At 42.9% G+C, this 27,849-nt stretch overlaps 1 protein-coding gene across 5 annotated transcripts in view; it reads left to right on the top strand.

The window, feature by feature from the left end:
• Positions 1 to 27,849, top strand: part of LOC138765192 (Krueppel-like factor 15) — a 54,730-nt gene that overhangs the window by 14,596 nt on the left and 12,285 nt on the right. For 4 of the 5 annotated variants that reach the window (XR_011358519.1, XM_069942118.1, XM_069942117.1 and 1 more), the window contains exon 2: positions 82 to 1,133. Coding sequence is in view for 4 of the 5 variants with exons in the window: in XM_069942118.1 (XP_069798219.1) it covers positions 214 to 1,133 (920 nt within the window). In the remaining variant the exon portion in view is untranslated. Of the gene's footprint in view, positions 1 to 81; positions 1,134 to 18,646; positions 25,803 to 27,849 lie in introns of those variants that run through there. The other variant, XM_069942116.1, reaches the window with a different exon arrangement.

Raw genomic sequence — 27,849 nt, 5'->3', positions numbered from 1 at the left:
CTCTCTCTCTCTCGACAACTAGAATATTGATTGATTTTCTTATCAGTTACATTTCTTAATTTCATTTGTTTTGCTCTTCAGTTTCCTTGCAGGTTCGTTGTGCTGTACCTCTGACATTAACTGCAGATACACAGAGTGGGGTACCTTGACTCATCGTGGTTCCATCATTGTTTTTGAACTAAACTCTGGAATTAATTTGGAGCTTGGAAGCAAATGGTCTCATTAAACCACAGTGAGCCACTGTGTGTGAGTGATCTGCTGTTGCCCTCGGGGAGTGGACTGGACCATGGTGGGCTGGGGGCAAGGCCTTCCTTGCAGGAGGATGGTGGCAGTGAAGGGTGCAGCCCTCGTTCTTGCTCCAGCCCCGACTCCCAGGATACCAGCTTTTGTAGCACCAACTCGAGCCCACTGGAGCAGTGCAATGTGGTCCAGATGTTGACGTCGAACTTGGAGAGCTGGCCAAAGCCAAATGCGGTCCCCCAGTCCCCCATGCCTGACTTTTGTCCCAACTCCTGTGGCGACTTTGTCCCTACACTGGAGGAGATCGAGGAATTCTTGAAGGAGAAGATGGAGATGGTGAAGGAAGGACTTTCGGAGAGCAGCGCGACTACAGAAATCAAAGTGGAAGTGAAGTCAGAGGCTTCGGTAGAAACTAGTGGATCTTCAGAAGACCCACGGTATGGGTCCCGGCCAGACGTGCCTGACACAGCTGTGGCTGGGAGCATTCCTGTCATTCTCCAGTTCCAACCCACCCAGGTGCCCAGCAGCCACTCTGTGCCCACATACCCAGCCAGCGTGAAGATGACCCAGTTCATTGTCAACATCCAGGGCCAGTCCTTTGCCCTGGTGCCCCATTTATTGCAGGCACCGGCAAACAATGCGACGCGCCAGTTCGTGAAGATCGCGCCCCTGCCCATCGCCACAAGGTCAGTCGCCATTGGCGGCCTGGTGGACGTTGTCGACGCCACCCAAAAGCTTCCAAAGTCACCCTCATCTGACATCATCAGAGTGCACAAGTGCTCGTTCCCAGGTTGCAGCAAGATGTACACAAAGAGCAGCCACCTGAAGGCCCACTACAGACGTCACACGGGCGAGAAACCTTACTCCTGCACGTGGCCTGACTGCGATTGGCGGTAGGTCAATCATGCTTCCTCTATTTCATTCAGATAGTTTTAATTTTAACGATTCCATATGGTAGAAGGCCCTACCAGCCCATGAAATCTATGCTGCCCAATTACACGCTATTAACCTACCAACACCGTATGTTCTTTTACTTCCTATGGATGCTGTATGTCCTGCTGAGTTTCTCCAGCACTTTCATATGCTGCATCCTACTAACCCCATACATCTTTGGATTTTTGAAAACAAAAACGAAACCCATAGTGAAAACCCATGCAGGCCATGGGTAATACATGCAAACTCCTTACAGACAGCTCTGAATTCGAATCCAGGTCACTGGCACACTGTAATAGCAGTGTGCTAACTACTAATGCTGACTGTACTGCCCATAGTTGCACCTTTGAATGTGGCCTTGTCTACTAAAATAGGCTCCAATAGTGTATGATTATCATTTATTGTCAACTTTTTCAAAGAGGCTAATTCTTGGGTTGGGAGGATAGTCCACTGTGAGTAACAATGCAACAAAATTCTTAGTTGCTGCAGTCACACTGGTGAAAAGATTCACCGACTACAATGGTACAAATTAAGTTACCATGACATTTCAAGGCAGAAAATAAGACAATAAATACATTTCAAAGGATAGATCAGTATTCACAATTGCAGTTAGTGCTGGGGGAGGGGGAGGTTGTGATCAGGGTGATGGTGGTCCTTTATGATGTTGCTTGCCCTCTTGTAGCTGTGTACCACATAAATGTATTCAATGGATGGTGCTCGTGATGAACTTGATTAGGTTTGCCACTTTCTGCAGCCTTTTGGATTCCTGAGCACTCAGGTTTCCAAACCAGGCTGTGATGCAATAATCAGTGTGCAATCTACAGTGTGCTGTCTACAGTGTGCTATCTACAGTGTGCTATCTACAGTGTGCTATCTACAGTGTGCAATCTACAGTGTGCAATCTACAGTGTGCTATCTGCAGTGTGCTATCTGCAGTGTGCTATCTACAGTGTGCTATCTACAGTGTGCAATCTACAGTGTGCTATCTACAGTGTGCAATCTACAGTGTGTAATCTACAGTGTGCTATCTACAGTGTGCTATCTACAGTGTGCTATCTACAGTGTGCTATCTACAGTGTGCTATCTGCAGTGTGCTATCTACAGTGTGCTATCTACAGTGTGCTATCTGCAGTGTGCTATCTGCAGTGTGCTATCTACAGTGTGCAATCTACAGTGTGCTATCTACAGTGTGCAATCTACAGTGTGCAATCTACAGTGTGCAATCTACAGTGTGCAATCTACAGTGTGCAATCTACAGTGTGCTATCTGCAGTGTGCTATCTGCAGTGTGCTATCTGCAGTGTGCAATCTACAGTGTGCAATCTACAGTGTGCAATCTACAGTGTGCAATCTACAGTGTGCTATCTACAGTGTGCTATCTACAGTGTGCTATCTACAGTGTGCTATCTACAGTGTGCTATCTACAGTGTGCTATCTACAGTGTGCAATCTGCAGTGTGCTATCTGCAGTGTGCTATCTACAGTGTGCAATCTACAGTGTGCAATCTACAGTGTGCAATCTACAGTGTGCAATCTACAGTGTGCAATCTACAGTGTGCTATCTGCAGTGTGCTATCTGCAGTGTGCTATCTACAGTGTGCAATCTACAGTGTGCTATCTACAGTGTGCAATCTACAGTGTGCTATCTACAGTGTGCTATCTACAGTGTGCAATCTGCAGTGTGCAATCTACAGTGTGCAATCTACAGTGTGCTATCTGCAGTGTGCTATCTACAGAGTGCAATCTACAGTGTGCAATCTACAGTGTGCAATCTACAGTGTGCAATCTACAGTGTGCAATCTACAGTGTGCAATCTACAGTGTGCTATCTACAGTGTACTATCTACAGTGTGCTATCTACAGTGTGCTATCTACAGTGTGCTATCTACAGTGTGCTATCTGCAGTGTGCTATCTGCAGTGTGCTATCTACAGTGTGCTATCTACAGTGTGCTATCTACAGTGTGCTATCTACAGTGTGCAATCTACAGTGTGCAATCTACAGTGTGCAATCTACAGTGTGCAATCTACAGTGTGCTATCTACAGTGTGCTATCTACAGTGTGCAATCTACAGTGTGCAATCTACAGTGTGCAATCTACAGTGTGCAATCTACAGTGTGCTATCTACAGTGTGCTATCTACAGTGTGCTATCTACAGTGTGCTATCTACAGTGTGCAATCTACAGTGTGCTATCTACAGTGTGCAATCTACAGTGTGCTATCTACAGTGTGCTATCTGCAGTGTGCAATCTGCAGTGTGCAATCTGCAGTGTGCAGTCTACAGTGTGCTGTCTACAGTGTGCTGTCTACAGTGTGCTGTCTACAGTGTGCTGTCTACAGTGTGCTGTCTACAGTGTGCTGTCTACAGTGTGCTGTCTACAGTGTGCTGTCTACAGTGTGCTGTCTACAGTGTGCTGTCTACAGTGTGCTGTCTACAGTGTGCTGTCTACAGTGTGCAATCTACAGTGTGCAATCTGCAGTGTGCTATCTGCAGTGTGCTATCTGCAGTGTGCTATCTGCAGTGTGCTATCTGCAGTGTGCTATCTACAGTGTGCTATCTACAGTGTGCCATCTACAGTGTGCCATCTACAGTGTGCCATCTACAGTGTGCCATCTACAGTGTGCTATCTACAGTGTGCTATCTGCAGTGTGCTATCTGCAGTGTGCTATCTGCAGTGTGCAATCTACAGTGTGCAATCTACAGTGTGCTATCTACAGTGTGCAATCTACAGTGTGCAATCTACAGTGTGCTATCTACAGTGTGCTATCTACAGTGTGCTATCTACAGTGTGCTATCTGCAGTGTGCTATCTGCAGTGTGCTATCTACAGTGTGCTATCTACAGTGTGCTATCTACAGTGTGCTATCTACAGTGTGCAATCTACAGTGTGCTATCTGCAGTGTGCTATCTACAGTGTGCTATCTACAGTGTGCAATCTACAGTGTGCTATCTACAGTGTGCTATCTACAGTGTGCTATCTTCAGTGTGCTATCTACAGTGTGCAATCTGCAGTGTGCAATCTACAGTGTGCAATCTACAGTGTGCTATCTGCAGTGTGCTATCTACAGTGTGCTATCTACAGTGTGCAATCTACAGTGTGCAATCTACAGTGTGCAATCTACAGTGTGCAATCTACAGTGTGCAATCTACAGTGTGCAATCTACAGTGTGCTATCTACAGTGTACTATCTACAGTGTGCTATCTACAGTGTGCTATCTACAGTGTGCAAGCTACAGTGTGCTATCTGCAGTGTGCAAGCTACAGTGTGCAAGCTACAGTGTGCAAGCTACAGTGTGCAAGCTACAGTGTGCAAGCTACAGTGTGCAAGCTGCAGTGTGCAAGCTACAGTGTGCAAGCTACAGTGTGCAAGCTACAGTGTGCAAGCTGCAGTGTGCAAGCTGCAGTGTGCAAGCTGCAGTGTGCAAGCTGCAGTGTGCAAGCTGCAGTGTGCTATCTACAGTGTGCAAGCTGCAGTGTGCAAGCTGCAGTGTGCAAGCTACAGTGTGCAAGCTACAGTGTGCAGGCTACAGTGTGCAGGCTACAGTGTGCAGGCTACAGTGTGCAGGCTACAGTGTGCAGGCTACAGTGTGCAGGCTACAGTGTGCAGGCTACAGTGTGCAGGCTACAGTGTGCAGGCTACAGTGTGCAGGCTACAGTGTGCAGGCTACAGTGTGCAGGCTACAGTGTGCAGGCTACAGTGTGCAGGCTACAGTGTGCAGGCTACAGTGTGCAGGCTACAGTGTGCAGGCTACAGTGTGCAGGCTACAGTGTGCAGGCTACAGTGTGCAGGCTACAGTGTGCAGGCTACAGTGTGCAGGCTACAGTGTGCAGGCTACAGTGTGCAGGCTACAGTGTGCAGGCTACAGTGTGCAGGCTACAGTGTGCAGGCTACAGTGTGCAGGCTACAGTGTGCAGGCTACAGTGTGCAGGCTACAGTGTGCAGGCTACAGTGTGCAGGCTACAGTGTGCAGGCTACAGTGTGCAGGCTACAGTGTGCAGGCTACAGTGTGCAGGCTACAGTGTGCAGGCTACAGTGTGCAGGCTACAGTGTGCAGGCTACAGTGTGCAGGCTACAGTGTGCAGGCTACAGTGTGCAGGCTACAGTGTGCAGGCTACAGTGTGCAGGCTACAGTGTGCAGGCTACAGTGTGCAGGCTACAGTGTGCAGGCTACAGTGTGCAGGCTACAGTGTGCAGGCTACAGTGTGCAGGCTACAGTGTGCAGGCTACAGTGTGCAGGCTACAGTGTGCAGGCTACAGTGTGCAGGCTACAGTGTGCAGGCTACAGTGTGCAGGCTACAGTGTGCAGGCTACAGTGTGCAGGCTACAGTGTGCAGGCTACAGTGTGCAGGCTACAGTGTGCAGGCTACAGTGTGCAGGCTACAGTGTGCAGGCTACAGTGTGCAGGCTACAGTGTGCAGGCTACAGTGTGCAGGCTACAGTGTGCAGGCTACAGTGTGCAGGCTACAGTGTGCAGGCTACAGTGTGCAGGCTACAGTGTGCAGGCTACAGTGTGCAGGCTACAGTGTGCAGGCTACAGTGTGCAGGCTACAGTGTGCAGGCTACAGTGTGCAGGCTACAGTGTGCAGGCTACAGTGTGCAGGCTACAGTGTGCAGGCTACAGTGTGCAGGCTACAGTGTGCAGGCTACAGTGTGCAGGCTACAGTGTGCAGGCTACAGTGTGCAGGCTACAGTGTGCAGGCTACAGTGTGCAGGCTACAGTGTGCAGGCTACAGTGTGCAGGCTACAGTGTGCAGGCTACAGTGTGCAGGCTACAGTGTGCAGGCTACAGTGTGCAGGCTACAGTGTGCAGGCTACAGTGTGCAGGCTACAGTGTGCAGGCTACAGTGTGCAGGCTACAGTGTGCAGGCTACAGTGTGCAGGCTACAGTGTGCAGGCTACAGTGTGCAGGCTACAGTGTGCAGGCTACAGTGTGCAGGCTACAGTGTGCAGGCTACAGTGTGCAGGCTACAGTGTGCAGGCTACAGTGTGCAGGCTACAGTGTGCAGGCTACAGTGTGCAGGCTACAGTGTGCAGGCTACAGTGTGCAGGCTACAGTGTGCAGGCTACAGTGTGCAGGCTACAGTGTGCAGGCTACAGTGTGCAGGCTACAGTGTGCAGGCTACAGTGTGCAGGCTACAGTGTGCAGGCTACAGTGTGCAGGCTACAGTGTGCAGGCTACAGTGTGCAGGCTACAGTGTGCAGGCTACAGTGTGCAGGCTACACTGCTTATGTACAAGTATGGTAGTGCATTCAATAAAATGCCAAATCTCCTCAGACTTCTTAGAAAGTAGAAGTGTCACAGTTGCCTCGATGAGCTGCCTCTAGGAGAGGTCACACCAAGAATAGATGGATCTCTATTCTTTTGTTTAGGGCAGTGGATTTCAAACTGCCCCTCTAGTCTCACATGCCACCTTAAACAATCCCTAGGCCAAAGGTGCTCTGTGATTAGTAAGGGATTGCTTAAGGTGGCATGTGTGGGAAGGTTGAGAATCATTGCTCTAGACCCAATTGTTACTGAAATATTTTGCTTGAGAAAAATTGTCATTGGTGCATTTCCTTTGGAGTTCTGAAACCGTGCACATAACGAGTCAATGAGGGACAATTAAAACAGTGGTTTTCAAACTTTTTCTTTCCACCCTCATACCACCTTAAGCAATCACTTACTAATCACAGAGCACTTTTGGCCTATGGATTGCAAAAAATGAAATGTGAACTTAGTGGGGGAATGAAGGATGATCTTTTTGAAACCTATCTGGAATTCCCTGTGCAAGAAAACAGTAGAAGCTGCATCATTGAAGACACGGGGAATGAAGAGTTAAGGGGAACAAGCGGGTAAGTGCAGCTGAGACAGCCTCAAACTCCATCACTCTGACACTGTATTTGCGGTAAGTGCAGCTGAGACAGCCTCAAACTCCGTCACTCTGACACTGTATTTGCATGCAGGCAAATATCTCTTCTTTATTGCACCAACTGCAAATGTGCATGTTTATTTATCCTTTATTTTTTTGACACATGGCATTTTATGGTTATTTATAGTAATGTTGGTGTATCTTGTGTAACTGTGCGGTTGCAATAAATAAAGAATTTTGCTGCATCTGTACATTGTATTTCTATACTTGACAATAAATTCTTATACTCAATACAACACACAGATGTAGAAATGAACTTGGAGCAAGATTGTGCTATTTGGCACCTTGAACCTGCTCTGTCATATAAAAAATTTGCAGCTTCTTTGATTGCATTTGCTTTCCTGTCTTCACACTAACCTTCCCCTATTCTTGCTTATTTATCTACCTTTGCTTGAAAAATATTCAAAGATATCCTTCTCCACCACCCTCTGAGAGAATCGTCAGAGAAAAGACATTTTGCCTCCATCTTAAATGGAAGGTTCCTTTATTTTATTTTAAGACATACAGAACGGTAACAGGCCATTTCAGCCCATGAGCCCGTGCCACCCAATTACACCCAATTGACTGACAAACCCCAGTACATTTCAAAAGGTGGGATAAAACTAGAAGAAAGCCACGCAGACAAGGGAGAATCTACAAATTCCTTACAGACAGCAAGAAATTTGAAACACAGTCCTGATTGCTGGCGCTGTAACAATGTTGTGCAAATTGCTACGCTGACCATGCTGTCCTTTTAAGTGGTTAGTCCTGGATTCTCTCAATCATAAAAGAAATAATCTCCATATCCACTCTTGTATGTGAAATTAATGGGAGGTGTAGATAGGGAAGACAGTGCTGTTTTCTTGTGGCAGGGGTGTCTAAAACTAGAGGGCATAGATTTAAGGTGAGGGGGAAGAGGTTTGGAGGGAACCTGAGGGAAAAAGAGATAAGATCTGCAAAGAGCAGCTGGGGAGGTGGTGGAGGGAGGAACAGCATCTGGACAGACACTTCAGTGAGCAGGGAAGAGAAGCCGATAGAATTAATGTAGGCAAGTGAGATTAGCAGAGCCAGGCATGATAGTCAGTGTGGTCGCAGTAGGCCGAAGGGCCATTTCTATGTGTTCAACTCAATAAGTTTCCATTGGATCTTGTACTTCCCCGTTGTTCCCTCTCACTGAGATCAAATGGAAGTGTTGTTGACCTGACTGTTTCACAGGATAGGATATTCTGATGAGTATTATCAGAAAGGGAAAAATTCAGTATTAGTGTCTCAAGGCAGTGTGGGACACCATCATCAGAGGTGAAAAAATGTTGGGGCCTGAAGGCTATGAAAGTCAAGTAGATTAATTAGTGGTGTGGTTCTCAACCTTTTTTAATCCCACTCACATACCACCTTAAGTAATTCCTTATTAACCACAGGGCCTCTTTGGCATCCTATGGATTTAAGTTTGGAACAGTGGGGTAGGCCTGGAGTTGGTTGCTCTGAGTGTGAATGGGATGGATAATTCAAGGAGGAGATTAAAGTTGTTCTTCTTCATGAAAAGAGATGCTCTGCAGAAGTAAGAAAAGGAATTAGAAATATAAGATGTACAAAATTATAGATCGAGTAAATGCAAGCATGTTTTTTTCCACTGAGGTATAAACTCGAAGACATGGATTAAGGTTGAAAGGGGAAGAGTTTAAAGGGAACATTAGGGGGAATTTCTTAGCACAGAGATGGTGGGAGTGGGAACAAGCTGCAGGCTGAAGTGGTGAATGCAGGCTCGATTTTGATATTTAAGCAAATTTGGATGGGAGAGGTATGGAGGGATTTGGTCTGGGTGCAGATCAGTGGGACTAGGCAGAATTATAGTTCATCACAGACCAGAAGGGCCAAAGGGCCTGTTTCTGTGCTGTTGTGTAATGTGATTCTGATATAAAGTGACAGGATGTTACAGTAGCAGATGAGTTGGACATGGTGTTCAGGTGCCTGTAATATGGTTGGCCCCCACAGTGCAGATTCAGGCTTTGCCACAACAGCTCTGAATTTTCCAGTGTGCTGCCAGTTCCAGGCAATCAACACCTGCTCACTTCACTCAAATAGATGATATCTACAATTGATGGGTTTTCATGGCATCTGCTTCCCTCACGTGAGTCCTGTCAGCTCAGCCTATACACAGAACCACTGAAAGGTTACGGCATGAAAGGAAACTTTGTCCTTAGCAGTGCAGCTTGTCCCACACCTTCCTTCCTCTCCTGTATTTGACCACTTCCCTTTCGAAAGGCACAATTGAATCTGTCTCCAGTATTCCCATGTAAATTCCAGAGCCTAACCATTCATTGCACTGTCAAAGAAGTTTTATCTGTGTTTCCCTTTTTTTAAGACATGCAGGACCCGGCCTACAAGCCAGTGCTGCCCAAACACCCCAATTAACCTAGAGACCCTGTACATTTTGAAGGGTTGGAGGAAACTAGAGCACCTGATGAAACTCACACAGATACAGGGAGAACGTACAGACTTCTTACAGTCAGTGCTGGATTTAAACCCAGTTGCTGGCACTGTAAAACTGTTGCGCTAACCACTACACTAACCTTGCCTTCCCCTACACTAACCGTTCTTTTACATATTGACTTAATTCTAAATCCTCCAATTTTTGGCCATTTCACAAGGGGAAGTATCTCCCAATTCACTTTGTCCAGTCTCTCATAATTACCAATGCCTCAGGCAGATGCTCGCACTACTTCCTCTCTTTCTAGCTTCTCCAGTTTATCCACGTGATCAAAAGTCTCCCACTTCCCATTGCAGTAGATCCCCTTTGCACTCTCCCTGAAACCGTTGCATCCTTTCTGAAGTATGGCACCTAGACTTGACGCAATATTACGGTTGTGACTGAACTAGTCATGATTTCTTTGCTCTTATAGAGTATGACTGGTTGTAAAGCCAAAAGTTTCACATGCTTTTTTAAACTATTTTTTCATCCAGTCTTGCTACGTTCATTGAACTATGCACATAAACCCCCAGATCACAAGAGTCTGCACCACCACTCCCATCATGAGCAAAACAGTTTTCCCATCTAGATCCAATTTCTAGCCTTTTCCCCCATCTCCCTTAATGCCCTGATTAATTAGATACCTATCAATCTCCTCCTTAAACTCCCCCAATGATTGGTCCTTCACAGCTGTATGTGGCCATGGATTCCACAAATCTATCCTCTGGCTAAAGAAATTTCTCACCTCTGTTTTAAATGGGTACCCTCTAATTCTAAGACTGTACCCTTGTCTTGGGTAAAGTTATACCTCTCATTTTGTTCGTTTTAGATTGGTCACAGTGTTTGAGCTACCGAAAGAAAATAGACATACACACACCGAGAGCAGTTCAGATTATACAGATGTTTATTACAAAATCAAAAGCTGATTTCAAACTACAATATGCAAGCCCTTCCCAACTATACTTATCAACGCTTGGACTGGTCCCAACTGCCGAAGCGAGGCAACGACTGCACACTTGTAGTAGGTTGTCGGGGCGGGACGTTGGCTGGACTCTAGAAGTTCTTCTTGCTGAGAGATGTTGCCACCTCTCGGAGAATCAAACTTCAGCAGCGGGACCATGGCTTATATTACCCAAAAACTGCTTACCCAAGCACCTATTCCCAGCACAAAAAGAAAGATAAGTGAGCAAGCTAACATGCAAGGCTTCTATCCGAATAACATAATTTTCAGCTTATCACTTTGAATATAATGGTTTATTTTGCATTAAGGCTAGGCCTCTGACAGTCTGTGACCAAAACAAGCAGGAAGATTAAATGTTCTTGGTACAGTGATGTCCTTTCATCAGATAACAGCATCTCTGACCCCTCGGTGGAATTTAGCTTATGTCTGCTGATTCTAAAACACAAGCAGGTTCTCAGCCTTGCAGAACCCAGAGCTGCAAAAGTAAGAAACACGGTTAGAATCTTCCATTATATCCCTCTTGTCCTGGACTCACCTTCCAAGGGAAACAACTTATTCACATCTACTCTGTCCAATCCCTTCAGCATTTGAAATGTTTCTGTGAGATCCCTTCTCATTCTTCTATGCTCCAATGAATCAGTCCAAAAGCTGTTAAACGCTCCTTATATGTTAGCCCTTGCGTTCCAGGAATCATCATCGTAAATCTTCTCCGAACTTTTTACAACATCAGTATATCCCTTCTAAGATAAGGGGCCTAAAGCTGCACACTGTACTCCAAATGAGGTCTCAACAGTGCCCCCCATAGAGCCTCCTCAACACCTCCTTACTCTTATGCACTCTTCCTCTTGAAACGAATGCCATTCACTTTCATACTGCCGATCCAACCTGGTGGTTAACCTTTAGGGTATCCTGCATGAGGACCCCAAGTCCCTCTGCACTTCAGAATTTGTATTTTCTCCTCATCTAAATAATTTATCTGCCCATTTATTTTTCCTTCCAAAATGTACAACTATATGTTTCTCAACATTGTATCTCATCTGCTATTTCTTTGCCCACCCTCCTAAACTGTCCAAGTTTCCCTGCAATGTTTCAGTTACTTCTACACTTCGTACTCCACTACCTTCTTTGGTGTCATCTGCAAACTTATCCACAAAACTATTCATTCCATAATCTAAATCATCAATATACATTGAAAAAAGAAGTGGCCCCAACACTGGTCCCTGCGGACCACTAGTAACCAGCAACCAACCAGAACAGAATCCCTTTATTCCCACCCTTTACTTTCTGCCTATCAGCCAATGCTCCACCCAGTGTAACACCTTTCCTGTAATTCCATGGGTTCTTATATCAAAGGCTTTTTGAAAATCCAAATAGGCAACATCCACAACCACTTCTTGTCCATCTTAGTTGAGATTACCTCAAAAAATTCCAATAAGTTGTTTAGGCAGGATATTACCTCGAGGTATTTCATAACTTTGTCCTTGAGGATCAACTCCAATAACTTTCCAACTACTGGCGTCAGACCATTAGGCCTGTCATTTTTTGCTGTCTCCCTCCTTTCTTAAACAGTGGAACCATATTTGCGACAGTCCCCTGTTTCCCACTAGTTTTTGCTCCCTTGTATGCCTTCCCTTTTGCTTTTATTTTAGCCTTAACCTCTCTTGTTAGCCACATTTGTGCCATTTTTCCATTCATAATTTTCTTTCTTCTTGGAATATATCTCTCCTGTGCTTTCCTTATTTCTTGTAGAAATATCATCCAATTCTGCTCTGCTGTTCCTCTATCTGGCTTACTTTCCTCTTTCATACCATTGTAATTTCCTTTGTTCCACTTAAATATTGACACACCTGATATTAGCTTCTCCTTTTCATATTTGAACTGAACTCAATCATATTATGATTACTGCTTCTTAAGGGTTCCATCACCTTTAGTTCCCCAGTCACCTCAGGTTCATTACACAGTACCCAATCCAAAATCGCCGATCCCCGGTGGCCTTATTGACAAGCAATTCCAAACCATCCGTAGGCATTCTACAAACTCTCTCTCCTGAGATCCAGTACATTCCTGACTTTTCCAATCCCCTTTCATGTTAAAATCCCCCATAATTATTTTGACATTTTCCTTCTGACACACTTTTTCTAGTTCTAGCTGCAACTCATGGTCCACTTCCTGGCTGTTGTTTGGTGGCCTGTATATACCTGCTAATAGGTTCCTTTTACCCTTGCCATTTCTTAGTGCAACCCATAATGATAATAACACTTCTGACCCTATGTCCATTTTTTCTAGTGATTTAATATTGCTTACCATCAGGGCCACACCACCCCCTCTACCTACCTGCTTATCTTTCCTATACACTCTGTACCCTTGGACATTGAGCTCCCAATCACATTCATCATTTTTAAATTTTTTTAAATTTTTCACACTATGAACCATACTGACCAAAATACACACAAACGTTTCCCTCTTGAATATACACAGTGTCATTTTCTCCCCTTTTCCCCCCTCCCTTACCTCCCTCCTTCACCGCCCCTCCCCACCCACTCAACGTTCAACATATATGATACATTAAACCCATTAAACAATGTCATTGCACAATGAAAATAAACAAGAAATTTGTGTCATCTTTTACATACTGGGTCAGTTCATTTTGTCTTAAGGCATGTCTTGCTGATGACCACAGTGTCATATCTTTCAATCTGTAGCTGTCCAACAAGGTCATCTACTTTATTCCTAAAGCTCCGTGCATTTAAGTACACTATCTGTTACCAATTTTGTTCTGTTTCTTATTGTTCAGCAAATTATCCTGTCTTTTCATCTGCTTTTTTTTTGTCATCTTTGCTGCATGTTATCTTTGACTTTTTTCTATATCTCGACCTTAACACCCTGGTTTCCGTCCCCTTGCCAACTTAATTTAAACCATCCCTAATAGCTATATTAAACACTCCCTCCAGGATATTGGAACCCTTTGAGTTCAGGTGTATCCCATTCTTTTTGAATCAGTCATACTTCCCCAAAATAGATCCCAATGATCCAAGAACTTGAAACCCTGTCTCCTGTACCAGTCTCTTAGCCACGTATTTCCTGCTGTATATCTCTTAGAATTGTGCCCTCCAATTTAAATTGTGTCTTCCCATCAAAACTTAACCACTGGTGACTTGCAATATCTAACCAACAACTTGAGCCTGAGTCCTGCATCAAGCTACCTTGATGAAGAGCTCAGGCCCAAACTAAAGTTATATTTCTTTGCCTCTGAGATGGACGCCATGGGATCTGCTGAATTTTTATAGAAATTTAGAATATTTACTACAATCACAGCATCTGCAGACTTTCATGTTTCACTCTACTGGTGACTTCATGCAACCCAACTTATCATTTTTGATCATTCAAATGCAATGCAGATTGAAAAGTAAATCCCTGAAATGAGTAACCGTCATGGCAGAGTAATACCCATGATCTTACAATAGTCAAATGAATGTCTTGTATATGGGTTGTTTCTGCATGCCCTGTGTGTTTGTGTGCATGTCTTTGTGCTTATGTGTCTGTGTGCATGCTTGGGTGGATGTCTGAATGTGTGTGTGCCTGTGTTTGTGTGAGTGTGTCTGTGTGTGGGAGTGTGTGCATCTGTCTGTGTGTGTCTGTGCAAGTATGTGTATGTGCATGTGTTTTTTCTGACTGTGTGTGTGCATGTTTGGATTGTAAATGTATTTAGTACAGGCCTTTTCAGCGCCTCAAGACAAAGATACTGTGTTCTGCTGACATTTCGGGCCTCAGCCCTTCTTCAAGGAAAAAGTAGAATAAGACAGAAACAGGAAGTCTCAGAATTCAAACAATGGGGGAGGAATCCAGAGCAACAAAAGGTGTTCATTGGATACGATAAGGGACTAGGTAGGAATTTATTATGTTTGTGTGAAAGGAGACGGAAGGGAGAGATGGAGATAGGGAAAGGTGGGGGGGGGGGGGGTGGGGGGGGGGGGGGAGAGAGAGTTTAAATTAAAGCCAGAGAAGTCGATATTATTGCCATCTGGTTGGAGGATGCCCAGTCAGAAGATGAGGTGTCGTTCCTCTAATTTGTGGGTGGTCTCAGTCTGACTGTGCATGAGACCATGGACAGACATGCCAGCAAGGGAATGGGATGGAGAATTGAAATGGGTGGCCACTGGGAGGTTGTGGAGGACAGAGATAAGGTGCTCAACAGAGCGATCTCCCAGACTGCTTCCAGTCTCTCCAATGTAGAGGAGACCAAAGGGGCTTCCCAGGTTACAAATGTCCAGTCTTAGAAAATTCTAATTTTATGCAAATTCTCCCATACATTTGTCAAATTCGTTATGACAACAATAATTAAATGTTTCATGGTGTTCATGGATGACTGGATACATACAGCATATATTTATTTTCTGTTAGTTTAATTACAGATTGTGTCAGGGTTATCATTCAATGAAATGAAATAATTATAGCAAGTGTATGTAGAGCGATAAGATATAGGTAAGTGGAAAACAGATAAATCCGACAACAGGGAAATTAACTTGCAGACAATTCTCAGGAACACAACCCTTACATAACCTAATGACAGTCTGTAATTGATGTTAATTATGTGGAAGCTTTGTGCAAGAGAAGTCAGATGTTCTCCTTTGCTGGATCGATGGAGCGATACGACTTTGTGACCATCCTTGGGTGATCCCTTCCACAGGCTGATCATTTCCTAACATCAGTCTTAACTTTGGTTCTTGTTCATTTATGCTGTGGCCTCCTACCCTGTTCTCACAATTTTAGAATTCCTCTTCATCTTAACAACCTCATACTCCTATAAAGTTGCCTTTGAGAAGCTTTCCTTTCAGATTGATAAGAGCAACGTTCCTCCCATCTTTTCCAATAATGCTGCTTTTTTGCAACACAAGGTGTTCAGGGTGTGGTTTGACTCAAGCACCATGATGTTTATCTGACTCCCTCTGACATCTTTTAACTGTGTTGGAAAATTAACGACATCCTGCTGGGTGTTTGTGGACTGCTATTAGGTGGACATGTTGGAGGTTCAAGTCCACAGACCCGCAAGGCTGATGCCTTCTGCACTTTTCATTTTGACAAGAGTCCGACACCATGGTGTTCTGTGTGACGTTGACCTACATCAGAGAAGCCTTCTCTTTTTAACATCAAGCAACTCTCCTGCCTTGCGGCCAGGAACTCAGCTCATCAACCTCTTGTCCTTACTCCACTTCCCTTTAATATCCTTTCCAACTATCTTCTCCTTTCTTCCTGAAGACCTATCCCTTTAACCTGCCCTAATGTATCTCCTGTGTGGGCTGAGGCTCCATTTAATCTGACCAAGGCTGTGAAGCTGTTGAAAGTGTTGTACCCTGTGAAGGGAATTCTATAGGTCTGGAGCATTTTCAAGAGAGAGGAGGCCAAGTATAAATAAAAGTTATTTTTGTTTCTTTGTGTATAACTCATTCTTTAAGTGTGCACCATTACAGGCAGAAAATTAAGATAAGAGAGAGATATTGCAGTGGTTTTCAAACTTTTTCTTTCCAATCACACACTAATCACAGAGCATCTATGGCATAGGGATTACTTAAAGTGGAATATGAGTGGAAAGAAAATGTTTCAAAACCACTGATTTATTGTCATAGACACAAGTACACAGATGCACCAAAATTCTTACTTGCTGCAGCCATACGGGTTCAAAAGATACACTAACTACAGTGGTAAGGAAGACAATGTGTCTGTAGAAAAAAAACCCGAGATGCTGGAGGAACTCAGCCGGTCTTTCGGTGTTTATAGGAGGTAAAGGTATATTGCTGACATTTCTGGCCTGAGCCCCTTTTCAAGGAATAAGCAGGATGAGCAATAAAAATAACAGGAAATCTCAGAATGCAGACAATGTCGGCTGGGGGAGGCATCCAGACTAACAAAAGGTTTTAATTGGCTTGTCTCCTGATATGGAGACAGAGAGATCAGAAAAGGGAGAGTGACTTTGAGGTCAGGTGAAAGTTAGCAGCAAAGTACACGAGCTCATCATGGGTGCATGAAGTTCTGTAGAAAGCTTGTCTCCCGAGATGTCTGTAGAAAGCTGACCATAATATACCAAGACAGAAAATTAGATAATGCGTTTAAAAGCATAGATAAATATACATTCACAGTTGCAATTAGTGCAAGAAAAAAAGTGATGTTTCAATAATGCAGACACATCTTTTAGTGCTCCTGGAGAATTTGATGGTTAGGGTAGCAAGAGTCTGATAACTGTTGGATAGAAACTGTTCTTGAATCGAGGGTGCTGGACTTTAGGCTTCTGTGCCTTCTGTTCGAAGGGAGCAGTGAGAAGAGGCTGTGACCAGGGTGACTGGGATGTGTTAAGATTATCCATGGTTCATCAAATGGTTATCCAAGCTAAAGATTGATAATAGTAATGACTCTCTTTTAGAAATCTGAGTGTTACTGCCAAGGCCATTGTTAATTGCCCATCCCTACTTGGCACTTGTAATAGGGTCAGGAACTTGTAATAGGATCGGCTTGCAAGGCTGCTTGAGAAGGAATTGTAAGGGACAACCACATGAGCTAGGTCTGAAGTCACACATAGGCCAGACTGGGTAAGGATGAACGCAAGATGAATGTGAATGATGGTCAGCACAGTCTAGTTTCCATGCTGTATCTTGTTTCTAAAATCAGTTCTAAAAAATTCCTAATTCTGAACTGAATTGAAACAGGGTGTAAGTTGGATCTGAACTCGGAAGGTAACTAGGTCAGCGATTGGGGAAACTCATAGCTGACCCATCTTCCACTCAGAATCAAGCATAAACACTGAGAGAAGGACTTGGGTGATCTGGCTGGTTGACTGATCATCTGCAGCTGGCTGAATTCCTACGATTTAAAGGGGCTGGGGTGGGGTTGGGTGGACTGTTGAGCTGTTTCTCTTTTCACATTGTTCAATAAACATAGATAGAATATAAAATATTCCAGCACAGTACAGGCCTTTTGGTCAACATTGTAAACCTACCCAACAATGTAAACTTTCCCTTTCTTGGACCCATAACCCTCCCTTTTTCTTATGTCCATATCCCTATTGTACCAGCCTCCACTACCCTCTCTGTTTAAAAAAATATATATATATTAATTTAATTTAATATCATGCGCACAGGTCTATTCGGCCAATGTTCCCTCTAATTTTTAGTAGTCTGTGTGCTCAAAAATCTTATGTAGTGCAGATTTTTTTCCTGTAACAAAAGTATGTGCACACTGAATACTTGTGCAAATGTAAACTTGAAATTGTTTCAAGATCATTTTGGCACCAGCCAATCTCTCATGGCTAATAAAACTATTGGTGTGTTTTAATATAAGTATGATTGGATTCCACAAGGTAACGTTTTTAGTTAAGATTTTATTCTATACTTGAACTACTTTGTTCAGTTTGTTGGTCCATTAAATAAAACATCAATGAGTATTTTTTATTTTTATGTGATGCAATATCTAAATAAATTACTAACAATAATGCCCATCAATTCACAGCTTACTGTTATTAAAGTTGCTGGAGATGGTTAAATCAAAACTCATTCAATTACAAAGGTAGTTGACAAACTATCCAGATGCTTATGTGAAAATCTCCACACACAACACAGATTATGTAGGTTTGCAAAATATTGACATGAAGGTGCTCAGAATAACATACGTATTTGTCACTCAGTTAACAGAAACAGTTAGCTAAGAGATTATTTTCAATAAGTATAATGATTAATTACTACATTATTTTAGGGAACTCATCTTTTGCGCGCACGTTAATTTCCCTTGTGCGCTGATTGCAAAACAAGTGTGCCTGCACACATGTGCCCAGCTCAGAGGGAACAGTGCTTCAGGCCCAGTTACATCAAATTAACCTACAACCCCAGTACATTTTGAACGGTGGGAGGAAACCCACACAGGCACGGGCAGAAAGAACAAACACCTTACTGCGTCGCGCTAACCATGCCACCCACTTCTGAGGTCACCCCTAAACTTTCCTCAACTCACCTTAAACCGATGTCTTCTGATATTTGCTACTGTGGGAGAAAGTCTGTTTCAAATATAAGTAGATTTTTCCTTTTAGGCAGGGAAGCTGGCCACTGTCGATTCTGCTTGGCCATCACATTGCCTGAGGAACTCTTTGTTAATTTGCACCTTTCTGAAATCTTCCAGATTTTCTCGATCGGATGAGTTGTCCAGGCATTTGCGCTCCCACTCAGGAGTGAAGCCCTATCAGTGCCACATCTGCGAGAAGAAGTTTGCGCGCAGTGACCACTTATCGAAGCACGTGAAAGTGCACCGAGGACTGAGGAGCGGCAGAATAGCCAGAACAGCCAGTTAACATTCGGCTTTCCTCCTAATTTGTAGGGACAGACACTAGGGCCACTTCACTTGTATATGCAATGTACAGAGGATATCAAGATGCATTAACATGCGTATGCAATTTAAGATGTTGGTAAGGGTGGGGCTTTAGATGTTCTTGCTTTACCAAGTTATTTTTGTAGAAGTGACACTCATTTATCACTTAATGTCTATTTTATTTTGCTGCTCATGCTGTTTGTATAATTGCAGAACTGCCTGTCATTTGCAATGTCGACTCCACCTGGTCTTTGGGTTGGATTTCGTGCTTCTAATAGCTGTAAAGAGGGTTACTCAGGAGGAATTATGATCAGGAGCTCCCCAGAGCACAGCACAGCATTTTTGTTAAGAACACAAGAAATGTTTTGATCTGGAATTGGCTCTTGAAAGGAGGAAGCAGACTCAATGTTAACTTTTATTTGAAGATTGAATGTAAAGGAAAAACTTGCTGGTGAAAGAGGAGAGATGGGGCTGTTCTTTTTTAAAATTGCTCTTCAAAGACCTGGTACAAGTGCAATGAGCCAAGTGGCTGTTTCCTGTATGTAAAGTTTTATCAGGAGGTCAGGCAACTCCAGTGGAAATAGAACAGAGACAATGTTTCGTGTCAATGGCCTTCCATCAGAATGGAGAAAGGTTAGAATTCAAACAGAATAGAAGATGGGGAGAAGAGAGGGCATTGTGTGTGACAGTGTGGATTCAATGGGAGAAGAAATAACTTGTGGTGGTTTCAACTGGAGGAAGATGGTGAAGGTTTGTTGATCATAGTCGATCTATTTGGAGAAGGCGATGAAGATGGCTGAGAGAGAAATATAAGAACATTGTTTAAAGTTAAAGACACAAACACTGAAGTTACAAAAGGTTTTTTGGTCTTTAGTTTTGGACAAGCACCCCATAGGTCTAGAGTTGAAATTCCAGCTAGTTTGGCAATACTATTGAGGTATACAAAGATAAACATAGCCAAGCAAGTAGTGCAATTGAATACCATAAATTCTTTAAAGAGGCAGATGCTGCAATGACGAGCAAGCAGTGTAAAGCTGGAGGGACTCAATCCTGACCCAAAACAATGACTGACCATTTCTACTCCCGGATGACCCTCCACCTTTTCGTCGTTTGCTCAAGAAATCGTTCATCTGTGGATATTATTTTTATATGAATTACAGTCGTGATTCCAGTATCAATTTACATGGTCAAATCAATGCTCTTTAAAGTTGCATGCCTCAATCTTTCATAAAAAGCGGCAGTCTCAGGGCAGCTGGATGTCACCTTAACAAATGTAACCAACTCCTCCCAACCCATATCCAGGGAGCGTTTAAAAAAGACTCCTTGCTGAGATTGGCTTTGTCCTCAAAAGAAAGCATGAGGTTCTCAACTCCAGGCAATTGCCTCTGCTGCAGGTATGCAGCAGTCTTCTCTTGTCCACCCATCACTCAGCCTCTCTGAGGTTGGAGACTTGGAACCTGTGGCAAATGTTGTGGCTTCCTTTTACAAGTAGATGTTTGTCAGCCCAACATCAGAGACGATAAAGTCATCTTTGTAATCGAGTTCTGCTTATCCCTGACTCCAGTGTTACGTCCGTTTGCCCTATTCCTTGAATGTCTTCCAGTCTGGACACCTCCTTGCCTTCTGAATGACTATTAGAACCATTGCGCTCTCATGTGGAAAATCATTCCAACCACTACATACTTTTGAGTAGACAAAAAAAGTCCATCATTTACACCTACTTTCCATGAAAGTAATTTTACTACTTGGTCATTCCTTTTGAAACAGTGCATTGGGCTTATCGATTCCATGCATAAGTAAAACCTTTGCAACCAAAACATCAAAGATATTTATTTTACTCTCGCTTTCAAGCACATCATTTTAAACAAATTCTTTGTTCCAATCTTTGAAAAACTTATCAAAATTAATTAGTGGTTATTCATTAGGAGTGATAGAGCCAGACAGGAAGGAACAGACCCTTTGGGTCAATCATGGCATTCAATCACTTGGCATTCTGGGCTGGTGCCATTTATCTGTATTTGGTCCATAACTTTATGAACTCCTCCTATCCAAGATCTCTCCAAATATCTTTTGAATGCCTTAATTGTGCCTGCTTCTCCAACTTCCTTGTTCCAGATAGGGACCACCCTCTGAGTGGACCTGGAAATCAACTGCATGTTCATTGGCTGACTTCCCAGATAGGGAGTTCAGTTTATTTTACATTGTGCTTTTGTCCTGTAATTTCTCACATTCTTCCCTGCCCTCTACAGTAATTTCTGATGACATACAAAGAGAAGAAGACAGTTCTGCCCTTTGAGCTGGACCCCAATTAATTTAGATGACATCCAGTTGGTTCGGTATCTCTCATTATTGGGCTAGGCATTCTCAACAGGTCTGCGGGAAAAGCAGTTCCACTAACCCTTTGAAATGTTTCCTCATATCATTACTGACTATCTTAGCTCTCTCTTTAAGATGATGGTCCTTTAGTCTTGATTTGTCCACAAATCCAGGAACTCCACCAATCATAGAAATCTTACTAGGAACCATACAATCAGACAACAATTCAGGAACTTACATTTTAATGTTGCTCTCTTTTCTGCCAGCTTCGACACTCTCTGTATATTTCAAGTTTGGATTGATCTTAAATCACTCCACTGTTTAAACTCCTTGCCATTCTTTTACAGAATGCAGTTATGGAATTGATTATCATTGGGTTTTGGCATAAAAATAGAAAACTTGTGTTTTCTCGTATGAAGTAAAACAACATCATGAGTATGAATTTAAGCTGTAGTTCTTGCTATTTAGGGTGATGCCATGGAAAGAAAGAGTTATACTTGTTCAGTTCTGATTTGTTTTACTGAAGTTGGAAGGAGGGAATTGGAAGGGACCAACCCAGTTGGACTTATTTTTTCTGCCCATAGTTAGTCAGGGAGCCCAATTGAAATGAATGAGTAGCTTTGGTTTGGTGTGGGTATTTGCATATGGCTGACATTGACGCAAGAGGTTGTCACTGCACCAGGTTCGAGAGATTCACTGGTGTCGATGGTGGTGACTTGCTGCCTTTAGGAGAGAAACCTAAAGAACTGAATTGGAGAAATCAAAGGGAGAATTCTGTGTAAAGCTTATCAGAACCATTCTTAAACCAAATGTATAGGTGATTGATTGGTTGACTGTGCTGAGACACAGTCAAAAGCTTTGTTTTGCATGCTATCCAGGCAAGTCAAATCATGAAGCAGGTAGTGCAATATTAATAAATAAACAATAGTGTATGGAGTAGTGTTACAATTAAGTCAAATGGTGCAGGGTACAGAGGGAAAAAAACAGTGCAAAAGTGTCATCTTTTAAGTGTCTGTTTAAGAGGTTCTGTGAAGGTCTGAGGCTGGTTTTTAAAAAGTCACAAAATGTTAAAAAGTTAATTATTCAGCTCCCATGAGCCCCAACCCCATAGATTTTAATGTGGGTCATACTGCTTTCAACACCATTTCCCATCAGTGAAAAGTTCAGAACTACTGATGTAGATTGAGTCAAGTTGTTTGGTGGAGACAACACTCTCTGTTATTCACAGTGAAATCAAACACAGCCTCACGACAGGCGTCATAAACAAAGGAATATTTCTAGTATTCTGCTTCCATTTCCTGGTTATTAAACATTAGTTAGAAGTTGATCCTGAGGCCAGAAACTTAAAATAAAGCTTGAAATCACAAATGCAGATGTTAGGAAAAGATGTCTTTGCTATATTCCACACACATACTTGTTTAAATTTTACTTTTACACTATATCAAACCACTAGACAGCTGAGTTCAATTTTTGGTCATCAAATTTGAAGCAGGAACATTGAATGTACAAATATTCCCTTGATACATGAATTAAATCCAAACTTTTAACATTAAAGAATCCATAAAATGAATGAGCGTGCCTTTAACTTTGTAACATTTGAAGTAGTGTTCATGGATAGAAAACATAAAATTGTCTGTTAAATTGTATGAATGGTGCCTGTTGCGCTTCCATTTTAATGACTGGCTGAAAGGCAATGACTGGCAGAAAGGGAATGACTGGCAGAAGGGCAATGACTGGCAGAAGGGCAATGACTGGCAGAAGGGCAATGACTGGCAGAAGGGCAATGGCTGGCTGAAAGGCAATGACTGGCAGAAGGGCAATGACTGGCAGAAAGGCAATGACTGGCAGAAGGGCAATGACTGGCTGAAAGGCAATGACTGGCAGAAAGACCTTTTTGACCCCTGGTGAATTACTTGTTAGTGGTATTGCCAAAAAGTCTGAAGCGATCTTCATTTTGCAGGAGTTCTCTTCATCCGAGGGGACTTCTTAAAATTATGTTGGATGCGTTGTCTCAGCCATTGACTTTGTTCTTGAACTTTTCTCCCTGTGTGCTGTGTGGAGATCAAGTGCAGTAGCACAAGCCTCTTCCCAGTAACCACTCCCGGATCACCTTGCTTGCAATTAGGAAAACTAACACTCTTACATTGTGTTCCTGTGTGTTTCTCCTTTGATAAATTGCAGTTGCTGGCCTTTTAATCCTGGATTGATGCCTGCTTAACTGTAACGTGTTAGATCATCCAATTTTGTATTTGGCAACTAGGGTGCCTTTTGGTGACAATAGCCCCTTTTCCGCTGGTATCCCAGTTAATTGGCTGGGCAGTGTCCTGGGGTAGGAAGCCCTTTTTGCCATTTCCACTGGGCCACCCTTAACTGGGACACTAATTGCTTTTCCTCTGAAGACACTCATCCCCGAGGATTGGAGTGTTCTACCTTCAGCTGGAAACAGGTGATTTTGCAATGGTTTTATCAGCATGGCCAACAACAGCAAATGTCAAGGATATGGGTAGGGGTGGTTAATTCCTGGCATGAAATAACGTCCTTTGACATCAGCATTCAGACAATGTTCCTTTTCCAATGGACCCTTTCCCAGTAAATTCCAAGTTCATTCCTGGGACAATGAAAAAGGGGCTAATATTTACTCCAAGGAAATATTTGTATTGGATCAAAGTAATTGCATTCATAAAATCAAAATATCTACTCCTGAATGAGCTTTACTATTCTTAAATTTAAAAATTTTTACATTTATTTTAAATTTAGACATATGGCATGGTTACAGGCCATTTCAACCCACAAGTCCATGTGACCCAATTACATCCAATGAACCCACAACCTCCAGTGCGTTTCGAATGGTGGGAGGAAACTGGAACCCCTGGGGAAAATCCACACAGATATGGGGAGAACCTACAAACTCTTTACAGACAGCACTAGATTCGATCACTGGCGCTGTAATAACTGCGCTAAACATGCCACAGAGCTGTGTGTGAGGATGCAGGGGACTTGTTCCCTCTCCCTAATGTCTGAGTGCCTATGTTGGACAGTTCAGTGTCACCCACAACTGAGTAAGACTGAAGTCACATTGAAGACATTAGTTACTGTACCAAACAACCCAACGTTTGCATGTAAAGCATTAAAGTGGTGCTGTGAGACGGTCTTGTGCCAGTTTCCTCCTGGCGTGAAGGATTTATAATTCAAACAGGCAGAATGCATTGCACATCAGTGCTGCAGATGCTGGAATCTTGAGCAAACGAGAGTCTGGATGGTCCTTGCGAAGTCAGGCAGTACTTTACCAATAAGCGGTAATTCTGCCTCACCTGCAGTCAAAAGAATCTCGGTTGTATGTGATATGTATGTATTCGGACAATAAATCTAAAATCTGAATCTGTCGAAAGTAATGATCGGTCATCGTTTCAGGTCAGGATCTTGATTATCAAGTCTCGATATACGTCCTGACTGACTGTGATGCTGCCTGGCCCATTGAGTCCCTCCAACTTTTCATGGTGTGCATTACACATCATCCCATTGGAACATGTTGGTGCCTCATTTCCTGCAGTTACACGTGAAAAGTGTGCGTTAGCATTCAGCACCATTTAAAGTTGACGTTTAAGTGTAGAATTACAGGACATTTAACCTGTTGTGTACAATTGTTTCCCTATTTAAACTGGAGTCAGGGTTGTGTTCTTGCTTTGACTGTGTAGTTGTTGGAATCTAGTTATTGCTACTGCACTATTGGACTTAACACTGGTAAAATAAGTAAAACACAAAAGGTACTAGTAAAACACTTGCAGTAAAATGATAGCAATAAAAAGTTGAAAGGTACCAGGTCTTGTATGGAAGGGAGTACAAGCATCCAAATGGTGAATGCCTTCATGTACATTTTGAATCTTTGACAAATATGTAGAAACGTTTTTTTTTAAACTTTTTAGTTTCAAAATACAGCATGGTAACAGCCCTCTGGCTCATGTGCATCTGCCTCTCAAGTACATCCATGTGACTAATTAATGTATCGATCCGAATGCCTCTGGAACATGGGAGGAAACTGGAGCACCTGGAGGACACCCAAGTAGGTCACGAGGAGAACTTACAAACTCCTTACAGACGGTTGCGGATTTGAACCTGGGTCAATGGCGTTATGCTACCTGCTTCACTAATCGTGAAGCCTTGTTCTCTGTTTCTTGTTCTAACGATTTCTTGGTTCTCACATTGCTACAACCTCCTTGATATTTTTTTTCTGATTTCAGCTTTACAATAGCCACCCTGGAGATTACTTCGATGCTCACGAATTTGCAGCTCTGAAACCTAAAGTTTATTTTTAAATCTTTCTGTACTCAGGTCTATGATTTATTGACTGGAGAACAATTCTGCCTTTTGGCACCTTGCTCAAGGTGATTTTTTTTTGAGGGGTATCTTTTGGCATTGTGGAAATTATTAATATCTCGGTGAAGCTCCCAAGCAATCTCAAGGATGATCAATCTAGGCGTAAAATGGGGAAGGTTAACAGAAAAAAAAAATCATCTCACATTGTAGGATTCAATCTAAAGTTTTTAACTGTTGCATTTAAAGTAAGTTACTGAATGTGAATGTTTGAGTTCTCCAATTCAGATCCAAATAACGAGGAAATATTCTGTCAGTGATTTGAATAAATCAAGTATATTCATATCTTGACTGTACATCGGTTAATTTTTAGTCTTAATTTTCTTTTTAATGACTCACCAATAATTGATACCAATGTATTGCCCATCTCGAATTGCCCCTTGGTGAATGAGTAGCTTGCTTCACCATTATAAGTCAACCAAAAAGAGTGGGTTTGGAACTGGATTTTAAGTCAATTTTTGACATCATTATCACCTAACACTATTTGTGGTTCAAATTCCATATTATGAACTGAATTTACATCTCATGTTGTGTGGTGGGATTTAATTTGGGTCTCTGGAGTGTTAGTCCAAGTAATTTCCGATTAGTCAGTAATCCAACCTCAACATCATCACCATTCTCTTTAAATCTGATGAATCAATGGTTTTTTGGGGTAAACTATTTAATTCTTGACCCAAAACAGATCATGAAATAAATAACAGTTCAAAATGTCTTCTCTAAAGCTCATCCACAAACCACTGGCCCTGAAATGTCTACAGTGCAGCAAAGTCCAACTCTATTACAGCGCCAGCGGCATGGGTTCAAATCCAGCGCTGTCTGTAAGGAGTTTGTACGTTCTCCCCGAGTCTGTGTGAGTTTTCTCCAGGTGCCCCGGTCTTCTCCCACCCGTCAAAGTGTACGGGGATTGTAGGTTATTTAGGGTATTTGGGGAGCACAGGCTCATGGGCTGGTAGGTCCAGTTACTGACTTCGTATCTAAATTTAAATTTAAAATTTCATCTGTGGGAGACATTGCACAGGGCCAAGTAAATGAGAGAATTAAAAAATATCATGTGGAGAGTTTTAGTTTCACTTTGGCTTCGTGTTCAATCCAGAGGAGTCAGATGAGGGGCCTTTTCCTCTGCTCTTCCTCTCAGGTGGTTCCCTCCTCTTCACTGGGGGGACATGTTTGCAATCTTTTTCCAACATACATCCTCAATTCTAAAGTGAATCAATGCTTCAATATGAAAAATAATCTCCAAAAATGAAAATCTTTCATGCCAATTCACAATAATCTCCCCACCCAAAATCCTTTATCACTTGCTCAAATAAATAGTTCAAAAGTAATATTTTTAAAATGACACCATTTCAGTTTTCACCTTAATATTGTGTATGCTGCAAAATGGTAGTTAGAAATGTTCAGTTTATTTTGAGAATTTCTCCACCTTCTGTTTTACTGCTTGTAAAGATCTAGAATTGACATCCAATGGCAAATTAAAAATTGGAGTAATAGCCCAAACTCTCTGCAAAACACAACATGCATATCAAAATCAAAGTTCTGTTTTCATTATATGCACCCAAAAAAGGTTTTTCTTTCTTTGCCCTGTAAATGTGTCAAGGATGTCACAAAATCCCAGAGGGAGGGGAAAAAAAACCCTGTGGAATCAAGGCCCTTTCAAATTGCCGTGTAATATGAGTTAACCAGGCAATTTGCCGGTTAGCGCCCCAGTTATGCGGCAGTTAGAAAGGGTCTGTCTGACCAGGTCAACTCTGTTGGAATCCAACCAGGTTCCTGACTTACCTCAGAGGCAGTCAGGGAACCCAGTTAAACTTACCAAGGTCGTGTCCACATGTGATTTGAAAATGGCGGACCCGCTTCTGGTGATGTCAGCGCTTGCGTGGACATCACCAGGCAGCCAGCATCCGAACACCCGGCAGTACTTCTGGTGAGTACATGACACATCATTGCGGGGGTGGGATCCCCCTGCAACTTAAAAGGTGCTTCCAGCACCTTTGCCCCAGTAATCGCACCTGGGTCCCAGGAGGTCTACCCTGGTGCTGCAGTTTAAAAGAGGCTAATGTCTTACACAATCTTCCTATGCCGCCACCTTCAAATTCAAAGACAAAGCTGAGCCACTGTGGTTACTGAATAACTATTGTAAACGGTACTTCGGAATTACAATTGCACAGAAGTGGCTTTATTTAGGTTTGTGCAGTTCAGATGTCCATTACAGAATGAGAATAAAACACAGTGTGTTGCTTATATTTACATAACACCCCCCCCCCATTTTTTTACAGAATACATGGCATTTATTAGAGAGAGTTTTTCTGCAAGAATAGGTGTGTAACCAA

This window comes from Narcine bancroftii, chromosome 5, assembly GCF_036971445.1.
Source record: "Narcine bancroftii isolate sNarBan1 chromosome 5, sNarBan1.hap1, whole genome shotgun sequence".
Taxonomy (NCBI): domain Eukaryota; kingdom Metazoa; phylum Chordata; class Chondrichthyes; order Torpediniformes; family Narcinidae; genus Narcine; species Narcine bancroftii.
Note: the sequence above shows the minus strand (reverse complement) of the source record. Positions and strands in the feature narration are given on the sequence as shown.